Raw genomic sequence first — 18,431 nt, forward strand, 5'->3', positions numbered from 1 at the left:
GGCTCCTGCCATCGGATCAGCGCGGTGCGCTGGCCGCAGCGTGCTGGCCGCGGCGGCCATTGGAGGGTGAACCAATGGCAAAGGAAGACCTTTCTCTCTGTCTCTCTCTCACTGTCCACTCTGCCTGTCAAAAATAAAAAAATAAATAAATAAAATTTATTTATTCATCTATTTTGAAAGTCAGAGTTACAGGGCAGGGGGTGAGGAGAATCGTCAATCCACTGGTTCACTCCCCAGATGTCCACAAAAGTTTGGGCTGGGCCAGGCTGAAGTCAGGAGTCAGGAGCCAGGAGCTTCATCTGGGTCTCCCACATGGATGCAGCAGCCCAAGGACTTGGGCCATCTTCTGCTCCTTTCCCAGGCACCGTAGCAGAGAGCTGGATTGGAAGTGGAGCAGCCAGGACTGGAACAGGTACCTATATGCGGTGCCGGTGCTGCAGGCAGCAGTTCAACCCACTTCACCATAGTGCCAGCCCCTGATTTGTCTTTTAGTTCTCTTACTAAATCTTTTTCGCAGAGCAAATAGTTCACTTTTGATCAAGTCAGATTTACCCAGTTTTCTTTCACAGATCTTGCTTTTGAAAGTCTAAAAATTCATGGCATCAAAGGTCACGTGGATTTCCTGTTTTCTTCCAGAAGTTCTACAGTTAGACTTGATCCATTTTGAGTTAACCTCTGGGCAAGGTGTGGAGTCTTTTTGGCAGATAGACATCCAGCTGTTCAGCACTAATTGCTGAAAAGACTGTCTTCTTTCCATTGAATACCACGGCACTTTCGTTTAGAATCGGTTGATGTGCTGGGGTCCACTTGTGGAGTGTTTCGCTCCTTTCTAGGGATCATACTTCCCAGGCACCGGGAGGCGGCCTTCTCACCACTGAGGGTCGCGGCAGGAACGCTGCCTGCTCATGAGGTCTTTGCTGGCCTCCTACTTAAATTGGTTTTCCTTCCCTTGTTCCCATTCTGTCAGCTCTTCCTGCAATCACAGAACTTACTAGAACCTGGAATTATCTTTTTTTTTTTTTTTTTTTGACAGGCAGAGTGGACAGTGAGAGAAAGAGACAGAGAGAAAGGTCTTCCTTTGCCGTTGGTTCACCCCCAATGGCCGCTGCAGCCGGCACAATGCGGCCAGTGCACCGTGCTGATCCAAAGCCAGGAGCCAGGTGCTTCTCCTGGTCTCCCATGGGGGTGCAGGGCCCAAGCACTTGGGCCATCCTCCACTGCACTCCCGGGCCACAGCAGAGAGCTGGATTGGAAGAGGAGCAACCGGGACTAGAACCCAGGGTGCCAGCGCTGCAGGCGGAGGATTAGCCTAGTGAGCCACAGCTCCGGCCTGGAATTATCATCTTAAACACAGTATGCTCACACAGTGAGACAGCTATGCCCTCAGTGTGTGGGATGGCGTGGTGGGATAGCAACAATACAGTTATCTTTGTAAGATATTCATTCACTTTTGTTGTAAAAATCATTATAAAACTTGGCTCCTCGACGGCTTCTGAACGCGCAGTTCGGTGGTGTTCGGTGGGCTCACCCAGTGTCAAGCTGACCTCCGCCACAGCTGCACCCCGCAGGACTGAGCCTGCCCCCCCCCCCAGCTCAGCCTCTAGAAACTGCCACTCTGCTTCGAAGCCACAGTTAAGAATCTTCCTACTTCAGGCACATCACACAGTGAAGTCACAGTATCATACAAAGCCTGTGCTTTTGTGGCTCAGCTCTCGTTTTCGCCTTTACACTGAATTATTTTACCCGAGTGTGCAGCTGGTACGAGTGGAGGCCCTAGGCAGCCCTTCCACTGTTCCAGCTCGGGTCACACTCACCCCGTTTCTGTGTACTGATCTTGTATCTTGAAGACTCGTTTCCGAACTTTAATAACTTTTGTGCGGGAGTATTCTTTGGTGTATTCCACATACAAGGTCAGGTTATCCGAGGAGAAACAGTCGGCTTTCACTCCTTCCCAAGCCGGATGCCTTTTCTGTCTCTTACCTATCGGGCGCTGGAGCCTTCGGTGCAGTGGGGCCGCAGTGGCAGGTGCAAACTTGTGCCCCCCCCCCCCCCCCCCCGCCCCGGGCTTAGGGGAATGTCGGCTCTCACTGTGAGGACGACGGGGCTGTGGCGGTTCTGCAGACGTTCTCCACCCTAGTTTGGGAGTGCTTTCTCAGGAAGGTGTTTGGATGCTATCAAATGCTTTTTCTTTGTTGAGTTGATTACACATGCTTTCCCCCTTCTGAAAAGTCTGCTTTTAAAATGTTTCTATTAACATGCAGTGCTTGCACTTTTTTGTGGCACTTAGTGCAATATTTCAATACCTTTACATAATGTGAACCTATCATACCAGGCACCCAGACGCTCCGCGGGGGGCTGGGAGGGCACCGGTCTCGCTGCTGCTGTAGGGACCCGCGGTGCGGGCGCCTCTCTCACCTCTCTCCCTGGACACGCACCGGCCAGAGCTGCAGGCAGTCACGCGACAGGTGTTTCCAGTGTCTTGAGGAACCCGCACGCGGAACGGTCTGAATCGTGGGCTCCCACCGGGGCCCCCAGCCGCTCCTCCACCTCGACAGAGCTTGGCGTTCCCTGCGCTCCTTCGCGGGCAGGGCACGCGCACGTACACTACACCAGAGCTCTCCGCGAGGCCCCGGGGCGAGGCCTCCCTCCCCGGGTCGCTGCGGCAAAGCCTCCAGGCCCCCTTAGACGCTCACGGAGAACGCGCATTCCTCTGTGGGCCTCGGTCGCTGGCCGCGCTCCGCGCGCCGGCATGGGCGAGGGGGCCTAGCTGCCGAAGCTCGGGTGACGTCGGCGTCCGAGATTTTGATGGGCATCGCCCATAGCCCGCAAGGCCCCCGGGGTCCAGGGCCCGGCACGCACCCGGGCTCCGCACGTCCAAAACCTGCTTCTGCGTGGCTCCGGGGCGGCTCAGGGCGCGGGACCGGCGAGGCGCGGGTGCGGCCAGGCAGGGGGCGGGTACGGCTGAGCTCCGCCCCGAGCCCGCCCCCGCCGGCCGCGCGGAGCACGTGGGCCGGTGGGCGGTGCTGCGCCACCGATTTATTCCGGTGTTGCGGGGCGGGAGCAGCGCCCGCGCCCGGCAGCATGCAGGACCTCCGTCTGTGGGCCGCGCTGTGCGGCGCGCTGCTGTGCGCCTCGGGAGTGCTGGCCGCCTCGGGTGAGTCCGCGCCGCCTCTGTGCGGGGAGCCCCTTGGTACCGGGAGCCGCCTGCCTCCGTGCGGGTAGCCGCTGGGCTCTGCGCCCGGGCGTCGGGGCGCGCGTGGACGCGGGACACGGGCGGCATCCCCGCCGCCCACAGGACGTGGCTGACACGTGACACAGGAATGCGCTGCGTGGCCTCTTTGCCGTCCGTGCGGCGAGGCCCCTGGCCGCGCGCTCCCTGCAGCCTCACCCCGGGGACTCTGGGCTCCTGTGCTCAGGGCCCCGCCCCTGCTGGCTGTGGAAACTTCCCCGCACTTTCGCGCCCCCGCTTGTCCCGTTTGCGCTGGGGTCCCGGAGGCCCGGCAGGCGGGGCGGGGCTGGGAAGAGGGCCGCCTCCTGGGCCCCGGGCCGCGGCCTTGGCCGGCTGCCGCGTCCGGCGGATCCTCCTCCCCCGCCTGGAGCCCTGAGGACAACTGGGCCCCAGCGGGCTGGTCCTGGGATGCCCCACCCCGATGGAGCCCTGGAAAACGGGGACTGTCGGAGTACCCCCGGCCCCTCGTTTTCCATAGAGGCGGAATTGACAGAAGCGGGAAGTCTGCTGCTGCGCCTGGCCTCGCGTCCTTGCATTGCTGTGACCCGGGGCTGGAGCTGAGACCTTCAGGGTGCCCCGGGCCCCCACTCGAGTCCCTTCCACTCCTTCCCGCCCTCCCACCCGGAGCCTTCGGGAACATACCGGGGCGGGTCTTCCGGGCTGGCGGGTTCGGGGTGGCCCGGCTTTCGCAGAAATGCGGGTGCAGGCGGGGTCAGGGGAGGACTTCCCCCCACCCCCCCGCCCCGTTTCCTTTGGAAGCAGTAAAGCGAGAGGAGAGGGTCGGTGCTGGGACAGGATCCCAGGCCTCTGGCCACTGCAGAGCCCCTGACCGCACAGTGCCTGTCGCCTGCCAGCTTGGGGGATGGATTAACTGGCTATTTAGAGCCACTGACCACAGCCCTCGGGAGCAGCCTTAAGCTCCCCAGGCCCCGCTAAGGCGGCGCTCCAGGGCCGGTTCCCCTTGGTGGTGACCATGGTCCGGCCCTGGGTCTCTCTCGGGCCTTGGGAGCCTGGGGTGGAGCACTGAAGGCAGGAAAATGTTTTCTCACGTTTTACCCCAAATGATGGGCTTGGGTGTGGGGTCTGGGGCAGCTCTTTGGGGTTTCTGAGGTCAGCTGGAGGAGCCTCCTGGGCCTGGCAGCCCCAGTGGACTGCAGTTTGCTCAGTGGACTGGGGACAGGCTGAGTGCAGAGCCTGGATGTGGGGATGGGTGCAGGATTTGAGGCCGCTGGGTGCCAGGTACAGTCCTTCAGATGCAAACCCAAGTGCCCTTGACCGCAGCCTGCACCTGCTCCTCCTGTATTCTCCTTTGCAGCTGGCTGTGCACTTCTGCCCCCCAGGCCTCCAGCACAGCTGCCTGCCGCCTCTTCATGGTGTACCCCGTGTACCTCAGGTCCAGTCTGGGACACCCCTGTGTCTGGGGGTCCTGTCTGCAGCTCCGGACACGCCCCTTTACCTCCTTTCCAGAATTGTACTGGGCTTCCCACCTCCCACCGCACACCTGGATTCTCTGTGTCTTCTCCGGGCTGCACGGTGCCGGGGAAGCTTGTCTCTCTCTCTTTTTTTAAAGGTTTATTTTCATTATTTGAAAGACAGAGTTACAGAGAGAGGTGGAGACAGAGAGAGAGGTCTTCCATCTGCTGGTTCACTCCCCAGACGGCCGCAATGGCCAGAGCTGTGCCGATCCAAAGCCAGGAGCTTCTTCCTGGTCTCCCACGTGGGTGCAGGAGCCCAAGGACTTGGGCCATCTTCTTGTTGCTTTCCCAGGCCATACCAGAGAGCTGGATCAGAAGTGGAGCAGCCAGGACTTGAACCGACGCCCGTATGGGATGCCAGCGCTTCAGGCCAGGGCTTAACCCACTGTGCCACAGCGCCAGCCCCAGAAGCTTGTCTCGTTTTAGGGGCTCCCAGACGGACTCCTGACTCCCCATCCGGCCAGTGTCCTGCAGCAGGCTCCTGCTTTTTCAGAGTGCTGTGCTGCCTTTCAGATGAGCTCAGACGGTCCCTCCCCTGTGAAACGCCCACCTCCAGGGGTGCTCAGTGCGGCTCTGCTAAAGCTTGTGCTGGGCTGGTGCCTCTTGTCACCTGTCAGCTTCCCACCCCTTTCCCAGTAGTCCTGGGCTCCGTGGGGTCCTGAGGCAGGGCTGCTCTTGCAGGTGACTTCTGTGACTCCAGCCAGTGCCTCAACGGTGGAACCTGCTTGATGGGCCAGGATGCTGCCCCCTTCTTCTGCCTCTGCCCTGAAGGCTTCACTGGCCTCGTGTGCAACGAGACGGAGGAAGGTACCTGCCCTGGGCTGTGCCCGCTGCTCTTGACCCCCAGCCTCCAGCTTCTCTCATGGGCAGCAGTCCCCAGTTTTTTACCTGGGGTGCCCCGAGTCACCTACTCGTGACTGGCCCAGGCTCCATTTGGCAGGTTGGGGGAGGGGAGGGCACGGATGGGAGAGAGAGTGGGCTGAGTCGGGGGAAGGGTTCTTTTGGGCTGGGCCCATCTGCTGCCTCCTGTGTCTGTCTGCAACTCCTTCCTGATCACCTATCCATCTTGTCTGTCTCCGTGTTGCCAGGTCCCTGTTCCCCAAACCCCTGCTACAACAATGCTGAATGCCAGGTGGTTGGTGACGCTCACCGAGGGGATGTCTTCACCCACTATATCTGCGAGTGCCCTCAGGGCTACATGGGCACCCACTGTGAAACCAGTGAGTATGGGGTGGGGGTGTGGCCGTGTGCTGGCCTCTCCTGTGTCAAGGCTGCCTCTGGGGACACTGAGCAAAGGACGGAGCCTCTTCAGGCACGGGGCAGAGGTCCTGTCGTCCCTTCCCAGGCTTCGTTCCATCCGCGTCTCTCCTGGGACTGTGGGGGAAGGAAGGGCTTGGTGACCCTAGAGGTCGTGGGAGTGCTCTTTTCTGAGTTCCGTCGTGGGAGTGCTCTTTTCTGAGTTCCGTCAACCAGGCACAGCATCAGGGTTAGGTCTGGGGACTTTTCTACTAGGAGTTGTTAATCTCTCGGGGCCCGAGAGCTCAGTGAGTCAGGCTGACCTCAGGGCCCATGACCGACCGTGGCTTCCTCGCAACTGCAGAGGGCTGCGTGATGGTGGAGGAAGAGGCCCAGGCAGCCGAGGCCATGTTCGCTCGTGTACAGTCAGAGGCCTGGAGGGCGCAGGGGCACTGACCTGCCTGACCTGTTTGGGTATTTACTCAGTGGCCCTTGGTGGGTGCCCAGGAGACCTTGCCAGCAGTGATTCTCCGTGCCGCCCCCCATCCTGGCCCAGCTGGAACCCCTCCGCCCTCTCCCCAGCCCTAGTAGGGCTCTTCCTCTGCTGCCTGCGGCGTGGAGATGGGTGTGGGGCCCCCAGTTTCTTCAGGTCAGTGGCTGTGTCGCTGAGCACTGTGGGTAGGGGCAGGTGGCTTTGTACCCTCCTTGGAGTAGATACAGGGAATGCCTCTGAGATGTGCTGACCGCCAGGAAGGGGCAGGGAGGGCTGGGACCACCGAGTGGGAGCTGGGCCCTGGGAGGAGCATACCGTGGTTGCAGGGCTGAGGTTGTGAGTGTAGGGGTTGTGGGGGTGGAGGCTAAGGCAGACAGAGCCCAGGGTGGGGCCAGCTGAGCCCACTAATTACCGTGCTGAGGTAGCCGTGGGTGTGTCACAGTTGGAATTGCGTGCCTAGTCTCCCAGCTTCTTGGCCTGGGGTCTGCCCCAGGATGGACAGACAGGGCAGCGCCTGGAGCAGAACGTAGGGGGTGACCACACATTCAGGGGGACAGCTCTCCTTGTTCATTCTGTTTGTTTCCATGGAGTCAGTAGGGACCCCAGTAGCCCCAGGAGTGCACACTGGGGTCCCTCAGGGTAGCACGTGAGGAGAGTTGGAGAGGCAGAGCTGGAGTTGCGCCTGGGTTAGCCACGGCTTGCTCTGTGCCTCCCTGCTCTCTTCCTACGAGAAGGGGATGGTGCTGAGCTCAGCTGGAGCCTGGGGTGTTGGAGAGAGACGGTGTATCCCTGGGTTCTGTGTGACAGTTGGAAAGCCCGGGCATACACCGTGAGTGTCCCTAGAATGAGAGAGGCTGCTGGGTCAGGACCCACAGGTGGAAGAGGCAAAGGGGTGTGAGGAAAAGTGAAATGGCGTTCACACCCATCGCACGTGTGTGTGGCCTGTGTGTGTGTATGTTCACACGCATCGTGTGTTTGTTGTGCATGTTCACATGCATCGTGTGTGTGTGTGGCCTTGTGTGTTGTGTACATTCACACATATCACGTGTGTGTTGTGCATGTTCACACCCATCATGTGTGTATGACCTTGTGTGTTGTGCACACACTGCTCACGCTGTTCGAGGGACACCCTTTTTCCCCAAAGCCCTTCTTGACGGTCCTCCCCTGTATGCTAGCACAGCTGCTGGGTGCCCTACAAGAGCGACACCGCCTACCGGCACGTCCCTCCATGGTCCCTGCTGTGTACGAGGTTCTGAGTGCTGTCCTACTGTCTTCTCCTCTGGTCCTCACTGGACCCTGGGACCTGCTTGGATGGCCACCTGACTGCCGTCTCCCTCTGCTCAGGGTGCGCCAAGCCACTGGGCATGGAGGGCGGTGCCATCGCCGACTCGCAGCTCTCTGCTTCATCGGTGCACTTGGGCTTCCTGGGTTTGCAGCGCTGGGCCCCGGAGCTGGCCCGGCTTCACCGCACTGGCATTGTCAACGCCTGGACAGCCAGCAACTATGATAGGAAGCCCTGGATCCAGGTACAGATGAGGAATCCCCAAGATGGGGTGATGGGAGAGGCTCCGTGTTGGGGGTCGCTGTGGCAGGGCGAACACTGGGGCCTCTGCAGCATGGGTCACACAGGTGAGGTCTCTGAGTGGAGGGAGCAGGCCCCAGGCTGTGGAGGGCTGTCTGCACTGGATGAGGCCTCTCTGGCCGCCTGAGCACCAGGTGGAGAGCCTGAGGGCTCTCTTCCTTTGTTCTGCCTGGGCTGTCCCTCCCCTGGGTGGGAGGAGAGAAGAGGTGGAAGGGAGCCGGGAGATGAGGGTGCCGTCTTGCCTGCCTCTGGCCCAGGTGAATCTGCTGCGGAAGATGTGGGTGACAGGTGTTGTGACACAAGGTGCCAGCCGCGCGGGCAGCGCTGAGTACGTGAAGACCTTAAAGGTGGCCTACAGCTTGGATGGGCGCAAGTTCCAGTTCATCCAGGAAGCGGACGGGTCTGGAGACAAGGTGGGGCTTGTTGGGGGGCCCTTCCTCGGGCAGGGTGCCCTGGGTGAGTCAGATGAGGCACGTCTCCAGGTGCATCTTGTTCCCAGAAATCAGCAGACCCAGGCAGTGCTAGTTCCACTTAGGCACAAGCGTGTGGGAGACCCTGTGGGGTGGTATGACACTAGAGCCCTCAGGGCCACGTAGAGTCGTGCAGGTTGTATCCTGCTCAAGGGTAGCATCACTAAGTGGGCACCACTCACAAGGCAAACATTGCATGCTGTGGGCCAGGATGGTCAGAATAAAGGCCCCTGTGGGTCGGTGTTGGTGCTTAGGCCCCAGGATGGTACAAGAAGGGTGTGAGAAGCAGCAGCTGTGTTGAATGCCGTGTGCTGGCCAACCAGACTGCTGCTGTGTGAGGCCTCTTGGCTCTGCTGAGTCCTTGCCTGCTCGGCTCACCTCTGCCTCGCAGACACAGAGGAAGGTGACTGCCACACCGACCTCTCCTCCTGGCCTGTCCCTTCCCTCCCAGGTGTTTGCCGGTAACGTGGACAACAGTGGACTGAAGACCAACCTGTTCGAGTCCCCTCTGGAGGCACAGTATGTGCGGCTGTACCCCGTGACCTGCCACCGGGGCTGCACCCTCCGCATGGAGCTCCTGGGCTGTGAGCTGAATGGTGAGTGCAGGCGCGGCAGCCAATCCTAGGAGAGGGCCCTGCTCCCTCGCTTCTCAGCCTGCTTGAGCCAGGTGGGCCAGCAGGAAGACCCAGGGACCTGGGCTCAGACAGGAGGCACCCTGCGTAGGTGTTCCCAGCCCGCCACCCCATGGCTCTGGGCAGTGGCTGGCAGAGAGAAGAAGCATCACGTCAGTTTGCAAAGCATTTTCACTAGTTCTGGGTGGCTTCTTCAATTTCTTTTTTTTTTTTTTTTTTTTTTATTTATTTATTTATTTATTTTTTTGACAGGCAGAGTGGACAGTGAGAGAGAGAGACAGAGAGAAAGGTCTTCCTTTTGCCGTTGGTTCACCCTCCAATGGCTGCCGCGGCCGGCGCGCTGCGGCCGGCGCACCGCGCTGATCCGATGGCAGGAGCCAGGAGCCAGGTGCTTTTCCTGGTCTCCCATGGGGTGCAGGGCCCAAGCACCTGGGCCATCCTCCACTGCACTCCCGGGCCACAGCAGAGGGCTGGCCTGGAAGAGGGGCAACCGGGACAGAATCCGGCACCCCGACCGGGACTAGAACCCGGTGTGCCGGCGCAGCTAGGCGGAGGATTAGCCTAGTGAGCCGCGGCGCCGGCCGGCTTCTTCAATTTCTAGAACACCCAGCGTTGCTGCCGTTTTGTAGCTCTACAAGGGAAGGGGATTTGTTTTGTTCCCTGATGTAGTCCCAGTGCTCAAAATACCTGATGAATGATGAAGCGAGACTCAGATGTTTATTAGGGTATTGAAACTGGTTCCTTGGCCGGTGCCGTGGCTCACTAGGCTAATCCTCCGCCTTGCAGCGCTGGCACACCGGGTTCTAGTCCCGGTCGGGGCACCGGATTCTGTCCTGGTTGCCCCTCTTCCAGGCCAGCCCTCTGCTGTGGCCAGGGAGTGCAGTGGAGGATGGCCCAAGTGCTTGGGCCCTGCACCCCATGGGAGACCAGGAGAAGTACCTGGCTCCTGCCTTCGGATCAGCGCGGTGCGCTGGCTGCAGCATGGCGGCCATTGGAGGGTGAACCAACAGCAAAGGAAGACCTTTCTCTCTCTCTCTCTCTCACTGTCCACGCTGCCTGTCAAAAAAAAAAAGAAAAAAAGAAACTGGTTCCAGGTCTCTGGGCCATCTAGTGTTTCCCCTGCCAAACCGCCTGTGGTCTGCACTTGGGGGAAGCATGGGGGCTTCTAGGTCTGTAGATTCTAAGCTCGTGCTTCCTGCCTTTGGTGGGAGAGTTGGGGGGCCCCGAATAGGACAGCTTTAACCAGAGCCCGGAAAACTCCCCATTGCAGACTCCACTGGCTGTCCTGTCTCAGCGTTTTCCTTGTTGGGGGTCTGGGTAGTTCCCTGTCTCTGCAGACACAGTGTCCCCTGCTGGCCACTGGGGGAACTTACAGCTTATTGGGCCAAGCTGTGGTCTACCTTTCTTGTCTTCAAAGACCAGTCCTGTTACATACCCCTCTCTCCTTATGTGACACCCTTTCTTGTTACACACCCCTCTCTCCTTATGTGGCACCCCTTCCTCTTACCTTCAGAGATCACCCTAAAACCACTCAGAGCTGAGCTCTCTGCCTGCCTCTTTTTGATTTTTGAGGACTTACTTATTTATTTGAAAGGCAGAGTTACAGAGACGCAGAGGCAGAGAGAGAGAGAGACAAGTCTTCCATTCGCTGGTTTACTCCCCAAATGGCAGCAATGGCCAGGGCTGGGCCAGACCAAAGTCAGGAGCTTCTTCCTGGTCTCCCACGTAGGGTAGGGGTCCAAGCACTTGGGCCATCTTCAGCTGCTTTCCCAGGTGCATCAGCAGGGAGCTGGGTCTGAAGTGGAGCTGCCGAGACTCAAAGCCAAGCCCACAGGGGATGCCGGTGCTGCAGGCGGTGGCTTTGCCTGAGCTTCAGTTGTGTTCCTTCTCTTCCTGCCTCTGAGCCTCGTCCTGGAAGTGGGGAGTAAAAGACTATTTTTGCGAAAAGGGAATTTAAGCAGCTGATGGGGGACAGAGCCAAGCCTGTGCCCTGCCGGCAGGCCTCTCAGCACTGCTGCCTTAGCCTTGGGCCGGGAGGAGCCTCTAACGGAGCCGGAGCCGGAGCCGGAGCCGCAGAGCTGGCTCGTCCGCCCTCAGGGCCCAGCTGACCCTTTTCCCGACAGGCATTCCTGCCAACTAAAGGGCGTGTTGAGTGTGTGAGGCCGAGGTATGGGAGGTCACAGGCGTGCACGGAGGAACTGCCCTGTGCCACGGTCGCCTCTTTGCAGGCAGGAACTGTGTCCTTGGAAAGTGTGTGAAGTCTTTGACTCAGTAAACTTCTGTTAAGACATTTTATTAAGTGGCTCAGTACCTGGCTCTGGGGAACAGTAAGGTGAGACCCTCGACCTTACAGCGCTGTTCCGGTCAGGTGGCCATGGGCACCCTGAGGGCGGCTGGGTGGTGACGCGATGCGGGTGTTGGGTGGGGGACTTAAGAAGATGCCAGGTTCTGTGGCCCTTAGAGAGTGAGGGGCAGCGCCCCGTGGGCCAGCAGTGTTAGCGTCACACCCTGGGCCTGCTGGACACCAGATGTGGACCCAGTCACAGCGAGAAGGGCCTCCCTCCTTCACAGCGTGACGGAGCTGAGAGTCCTGGAGTTGTCTAGAACCTGTCAGCTGCTCTTTCCTGGAAGTCTGATTTCCTGGGGAGGCCCAGGGCGGGGGCGTGACCTGCTGGGGCTGGTGATCTCTGTGCGGGCCCAGTCTGAGTGAACGGCTAGGATTGTTGCCATCGGTAAGGCTGCCCGGCTTTGCCTGCCTCAGGACTTCCCTGTTCTTTAGCCAAGAGCTGGGCCATCCCCCTGCCCGAGGCCTTTCTTCATGGGCTAAGGTGGGGTTCCCTTGGTACTCAGCCATCACAAGGTCAGAGTATGATTGGCAGGCAGTTGGTGACGGGGAGGCTTAGCACCGCATGATCGCTGATCTGTTCCCAGATGGACCTGTGGCTCTGCAGGCCCCTGCCCCTCCCCTCAGCTGTTCCTGTTCTTCTTCCTCCTCTTCTTTTTCACTTTAAAAACTTTTTCACTTGAAAAATGGAGTGACAGGGAGGGAGGAGGGAGAGACAGAAAGACATCCATTCAGTGGTTCACTCCCCGGGAACTCCATCCGAGTCTCCTACGTGGGTTCAGGGCCCAAGCACTCAGGCCATCCTCTGCTGCTTTCCCAGGCCGTCAGCAGGGAGCTGTGGCACTCCACTGTGGGGTGCCATAGTGCCGGTCCCTGAAGTGGGGTTCTGCCAGGGGTAGGGGACACCCCCATTCTTTACAAGTGTTATCTCCTGCCTGTGCCCGGCTGTCCTGGCCACATGCAGGCGCAGATACCAGCACAGTAGCCTGCACATTGCCGGGAGTGTGGGTCAGCCCTAGAACAAAGGCTGGCTTCTCGGGCCCTCGGACCCGTGGGACGGCACCCGGAACTCATCTGCGGAGTGTGCAAGGCTCTCTGGTAGGGCTGCTGCAGAAAAGTCCCCAGAAGGCATGGGGTCTCGGGCTTCTTGCAGCTGGAGGCAGGAGTGTTGTCCTCACTGCCAGGTGGGCCTTCCTGGCTCCTGGGGGATGAGTGGATGGTGGAGCTGCTGTCCGGGGTGTGTGTGTGTGTGTAGGGTGGTGGTAGTGGGGTGTGGACATGCTGCTAATGGCTCTTGGCCTCAGTTTTTCCATCTGTAGAATGGGGTTCCTAAATGCCATTTCTGCTTCATTCTGGATTTTTCTGTGGCAGATTTAAGGACTGAAGGAGCACTGAATACAGAGGTGGTTGTTCTTGACAGCAATCCCCGAACTCAGAGGTGTGGCTGGCAGCTGCACCAGGGGTAGAGCAGGGGTGCTGAGTCCAGAGCAGGGAGGGGACCTTCCCCAGTGAAGGGGTCAGGGCAGGCTCCTTGGAGCAGGTCAGGCCCGGAAGAGGTTGGAGGTGGTGGAGAAGCTGGAGAGGGAGAAGGGTGGTCCTGGGTGGTCTGTGAGGGACAGGTCGGGGTGGGGATGGGAGCAGCTGGGCAGGGCAGGCAGTGAGAAGGTGGAGCAGCTGGTTCTGATCGGGGCTGTGGAGTTTTCCCCTCCGTGGCCTCGTGTCTACACCCTGGGATCACAGTGCCGGCCTCCTTTGCCAGCAGGATGCTCAGAACCCCTGGGCCTAAAGGACAACACTATCCCCGACAAGCAGATCACGGCCTCCAGCAGCTACAAGACCTGGGGCCTGCGTGCCTTTGGCTGGTATCCCTTCTACGGGCGACTGGACAAGCAGGGCAAGTTCAACGCCTGGACGGCCCAGAGTAATGACGCCTCTGAGTGGCTGCAGGTGGGTCAGGCCCTACCGGGCTGCAGGGCCAGGTCAGCCAGATCTTTGATGTTGCCCAGCCCGGACTTCTGCTCCCCAGAAGAGTTTCTGAAAAGCCGTGGCTCTTGTACTTGAGCCTTTCCCTTTCTCCCGCCTTCTCCAGGTGGGGAAGGGTGTGCAAGGCCCTGTTGGCTGGCCCAGTGGATGAGGCTCTGCCTGTGGGCAGCAGAGCAGGAGGGAGCTGGAGACCCACCCAGGCCGCTGGGGACCTCTCCACATGGGCTGTGGGAAGGCCTTGGGCTTTGTGGAAATGGGTAAACAGTCTTTCTGATGGGGCAGCTATCCTGGCAGATGAGGACTAGCCTGGGCAGGTGAGGACTATTCTGGGGAAGGTGAGGACTAGTCTGGGGCAGGTGAGTGCTGGTCTGGGGCTGGTGAGGACTAGTCTGGGGAAGGTGAGCACTAGTCTGGGGCACGTGAGGACTAACCTTGGGCAGGCGACCACTAGTCTGTGACAGGTGAGCACTAGCCTGGCAGGTGAGGACTAACCTGGGGCAGGTGAGGACTAGCCTGGGCAGGTGAGCGCTAATCTGGGGCAGGTGAGGGCCAACCTTGGGCAGGTGACCACTATCTTGGACAGGTGAGCACTAGCCTGGCAGGTGACCACTAACCTGGGGCTTGCTGGCTGGGAGGCTGTGTGAGCTTTGCAGCCTGGGGCTTGGACCACCTCCAGGCATGGCTGACCAGTCCTCCAGGCTGGTCGGGTGTGGGGCAGGTGTGTCTGCAGGCCCCAGTGCGTCTGTCTGTCCACCTGACTATGCCCCAGCGTGTCTGTCCATCCACCTGACTGTGCCCCAATGCGTCTGTCCGTCCACCTGACTGTGCCCCAGTGCGTCTGCCTGTCCACCTGACTGCCCCAGTGCGTCTGTCTGTCCACCTGACTGTGCCCCAGCGTGTCTGTCCGTCCAACTGACTGTGCCCCAGTGCATCTGCCTGTCCACCTGACTGTGCCCCAGCGTGTCTGTCCGTCCACCTGACTGTGCCCCAGTGCATCTGCCTGTCCACCTGACTGCCCCGTGGCTCTCCTGCAGGTCGACCTGGGTTCCCAAAAGCGGGTGACAGGCGTCATCACCCAGGGGGCTCGGGACTTTGGCCACATCCAGTACGTGGCAGCCTACAAGGTGGCCCACAGCAACGATGGCCGGAACTGGACCGAGTACAAGGAACAGGGGGCCACGGACAGCAAGGTGTGTGTGTGTCCGGCTGTCTTCCCTCATGCCACCTGGGCCCGGGAGGGAGGGCTGCCAGCCCTGGGGTCCTGCTGATGCCATTCCCTCTGTCTCCAGGTTTTCCCTGGCAACCTGGACAACTACTCGCACAAGAAGAATGTGTTTGAGACGCCCGTGCTGGCTCGCTTTGTGCGCATCCTGCCCGTGGCGTGGCACAACCGCATCACTCTGCGCCTGGAGCTGCTGGGCTGCTAGTGGGGGCCCGGCCAGGGGGCCTCCTGCCTGGCTGTAGCCCAAGAGGGGGTCCCACCAGACGCTCCTCTCTCCTCCTCACCCTCAGCTCCCTGGGGGCCTGGGGGTGGGGGCTCCTGCCCTGGCTCCCTATAGGGGGTGGCACCAGACACTCCTCTTTCCTCCTCACCTTCAGCTCCTTGGGGCCCCGGCCAGGGGGGCTCCTGCCATGGGCTGTAGTACAGCCTCAGAGGGGGGCCAACCAGACGCTCCTCTCTTCTCTTCACCCTCAGCTCCCACTGCTCTGGCGCCTGGCCCTCCTACCATCCCGATTTCTCAGGCATCACTCGGGGCTGGAGTTGGGGGTGGGTGCCTGCTGCCAGGCCCTGGCTGACACTGAAGAGCCCCGGCTTCTTTTCCCATATACTACATCCTCACATCCACCTAGCCCCAGAACCTTTCCTCCTATCTCCCCAGAGACTGCTACTGACCCTTGTCTTGGCCTGGAGGTTTGCGGAAGGGAGGGGGCTGGCCGGGCGGGTGTGGTGCCATTCTGCTGTCCTCACCCCACAGCACACAGGCAGCTTCCAGATACATTTGTGTTCTTCACTGGGACTCGGTGTGGTCTGTACTGCTCCAGCCAGTGCTGCGGGGCCCCTGCAGCGCCCCCTTGTGTTCAAGTAGCTCAACAGCAGTAGGATGGAGATTGTGTGTGTGTGTGTGTGTGAGTGTGTGTGTGTCTGTCTGTCTGTCTCTAGGGGGTGGGACTTCCACTTCCTGCTGCCCCTGGCAAGTGCCCACAACTGCTGTCTGGTGAGGGGCCCAGGACTCCCACTGCACACAGACTCTCCGTGAATGCCTGGTTCCCTCCCACACCAGGAAGATGGGCCCTGCCTGAGCTGAGGTTTCTTCAGGAGTTTCCATTTTCTCTGCAGCCCGAGGGCTGGACTGAAGAAACAGGAACCCCATGATCCCAGGCTACTTTTAGGGCTGTGTGGGGAGGAAAGCCCAGGGTACTCTGCCCTCTCCATGGCAATGTGGCCAGGACAGTGGCCTGGTGATCTGGGAAGGGGTGGCAGAGGAGGAACTGACTCCCTGGGAAGGGGTGTGTGAAGCCAGCCTAGTGTGAAACGTGAATTTTCCCATCCAGACTCTGGGATCCATGCTGGAAACACACAGGTGCCTCTGGGCAGGCAGACATAGCTTTGCTGGCACCTCCTGGAAGATTCTGGAGTGGACTCCTTTGCGAGGGCTGCTGTTGCCATCTGGATGGGGCGGGAATAGGGATGGGGTGAAGAGCCAGGGGAGGGCCACGGCTCACTAGGCTAATCCTCTGCCTGTGGCACCGGCACCCCGGGTTCTAGTTCCAGTTGTGGTGCCGGATTCTGTCCCGGTTGCTCCTCGTCCAGGCCAGCTCTCTGCTGTGGCCTGGGAAGGCAGTGGAGGATGGCCCAAGTACTTGGGCCCTGCACCCCATGGGAGACCAGGAGAAGCACCTGGCTCCTGGCTTCAGATTGGTGCAGTGTGCCGGCCGTAGCGGCCATTTGGGGGGTGAACCAATGGAAAAGGAAGACCTTTCTCTTTCTCACTAACTCTGCCTGTCAAAAACAAAAAATGGGGAGGGCGACTCCTCACCCCTGTGGGCCCCTCAGCCCCTCCTTCCTTTGGCTGAGCTCTGGGTGCACCGGGTTTGCTGTCACCTGTTCTGGGAGTTGATGACCTCGGGACTCCTCCCTCCCCCAGACGCCTTTTCTGACCTCCCCTGGGGACCAGCAGACACTGGGAGAAGCAGCCCTGCCCTGGGTGGTTCTGCTTGTCCAGGAACTGTGACCTGAGCCTTGCTGGTGCCGAGAGTCCCAGCTGCAGAGGGAAGGGCTGCCCTCCCGTCTGCCAGCTTGGCCGTGTGTTTCTTCTCATTGCTGAGGGGCTGTGCATGCAGCCGGACCCTGCTCACCAAGCCCCCGCCTGCCCACGAGACCAGAGGTGACTGTGGAGTCACCTGTGCCCTCAGTCCCTCCTTCCTGCCTTCACCCCTCACTGTTGACCCACTCCTTCCTCAGTTCCTTCCCTGGGCAGTCTGCATGGACTCAGCGTGGATGGCCAGGGTTGAAATCCCATGTGCTGGCCCCCTACCCACTGCTGGTGTGTGAGACTGCTGTAACCAAACTCGCCCGCCCTCTGTCCAACCCTCGCCCTGCATTGCGGCTGTTGGTGCCATGACCTGTGGCCCCTGCCCTTCCACGAGTCCGCTCTCTTGTGTTCTCGGGATAAATATGGCGAGCGACTAGTAGATGAGAGCCTCAGTCAGTGAGTCGGTGCAGATGCTGGGCCTGTGTGGCCTTGGGCAGTTAGGTTCTCTAGGCCTCAGTTCACCTGTGAAATGGGAACAAGGCTGGCCGTAGTGGGACCAAGGGTGAGTGTGCACAGGAGCACCAGTGCCAAGACCAGCCCATCAGAACCTCAGAACTGGGTCCCTGTCCTCAGAGAAGCTTGGGAGGACTTCCTGCTGGGTCCTTGTGACCTGCTTTGCTTCCAGTCCTGCACCTGGTGCTCAGAGGTCTTCCCCTCTAAGGGAGGGACATTGGCGCCATCACCCGGCAGACCTGGCATTGACTTCAGGTGGCTTCATCCACAGCAGGTGCTGTGTGCAGAGCACATGCTGATGCCACACTCACATACCACACACCTTGTGTGCACCACACTCACATGTCACACCTCCCTCTCGTGTGCACAGCACACATACACACACCCTTTACACACTTCCCACTTGTATGTGCACTGCACACTCACTGCATTCACAGGTTGCACACCCATCACATACACCTCCCACTGTGCCCAGCACACACTGATGCTACATTCACACGTCACACACCACACTCACACCCTTTACACACCTCCCACTTGTGTTTGCGCCACACACACTGCATTCACATATTGCACACCCATTACACACACCTCCTACTCTGCACAGCACACACCACACACCCAGCAACACTGCATTCACATCACACCACACATCACACACCTCTCACTCGTGTGTGCACCACACACCACTGCCCTGAGGTCACTCCCACCCCCACTGTGGGCCGCTGGAGCTGCTCCTATGTTTGTGGCTACTGCCAGCACTACGGCCCCATTCCGTCCCCCCTCCCTCGTGGACGGTGTTTATTAAGCTCACTTTCCCTGTGGGTTGGCGAAATTTTGTTTTTGTTTTTGTACTTGCATAGCCCAGGCCACCTCCTCCAAGGAGCCCTCCTGCCTTTGGGACGTTGGAGGGCCTTGCTGACTCCAGTCAGCCCCTTGCCCAGGGAGGTGGTGCCCAGCCTGGGCAGGAAGGGGCTGGGAGCAAGGCTGACCTCTTGATGGGTCCCTGAGCTCCTGGGTGAGATCCAGAGGAACGGAGAAATTTGATGCCATTCTCACCTCCTTTCTAAGTTCTGAAAGTTCCCAAGTTTTCTTCTGACTTCTCCCTGTGTGGGGAGTGGCCCTCGGGCGTGTCCTCCCCTGAACAGTCGATGGGGAGCGGCCCTCGGGCGTGTCCTCCCCTGGACAGTCGATGGGGAACGGCCCCCAGGCATATCCTC

The 18,431-nt window shown here is 59.8% G+C and overlaps 1 protein-coding gene across 2 annotated transcripts; it reads left to right on the forward strand.

The window, feature by feature from the left end:
• The first annotated feature begins 2,976 nt into the window (after positions 1 to 2,976).
• On the forward strand, positions 2,977 to 15,462 carry MFGE8 (milk fat globule EGF and factor V/VIII domain containing). Of its 2 annotated transcripts, none has more exons than XM_008251720.4 (9): positions 2,977 to 3,154; positions 5,386 to 5,511; positions 5,793 to 5,924; positions 7,778 to 7,959; positions 8,273 to 8,428; positions 8,937 to 9,081; positions 13,221 to 13,408; positions 14,479 to 14,634; positions 14,734 to 15,462. In XM_008251720.4, the coding sequence occupies exons 1-9, from the start codon at positions 3,082 to 3,084 to the stop codon at positions 14,869 to 14,871; spliced, it is 1,296 nt and encodes a 431-aa protein (XP_008249942.3). In that variant the 5' UTR covers positions 2,977 to 3,081; the 3' UTR covers positions 14,872 to 15,462. The 2 variants fall into 2 exon arrangements, with proteins under 2 accessions (XP_008249942.3, XP_002723419.4); XM_002723373.5 differs by having other exon boundaries at positions 2,999 to 3,154; positions 13,224 to 13,408.
• The last annotated feature ends 2,969 nt before the right edge of the window (positions 15,463 to 18,431 follow it).

This window comes from Oryctolagus cuniculus, chromosome 12, assembly GCF_964237555.1.
Source record: "Oryctolagus cuniculus chromosome 12, mOryCun1.1, whole genome shotgun sequence".
Taxonomy (NCBI): Eukaryota; Metazoa; Chordata; class Mammalia; order Lagomorpha; family Leporidae; genus Oryctolagus; species Oryctolagus cuniculus.

Excerpts from the sequence above, each read along its gene's own strand:
- MFGE8 (XM_008251720.4), top strand. The coding sequence starts at position 3,082 with ATGCAGGACCTCCGTCTGTGGGCCGCGCTGTGCGGCGCGCTGCTGTGC. Across the intron at positions 9,082-13,220 it reads CCTGGGCTGTGAGCTGAATG|CAGGATGCTCAGAACCCCTG; the intron begins GTGAGTGCAGGC and ends CTCCTTTGCCAG. Across the intron at positions 13,409-14,478 it reads ACGCCTCTGAGTGGCTGCAG|GTCGACCTGGGTTCCCAAAA; the intron begins GTGGGTCAGGCC and ends GCTCTCCTGCAG.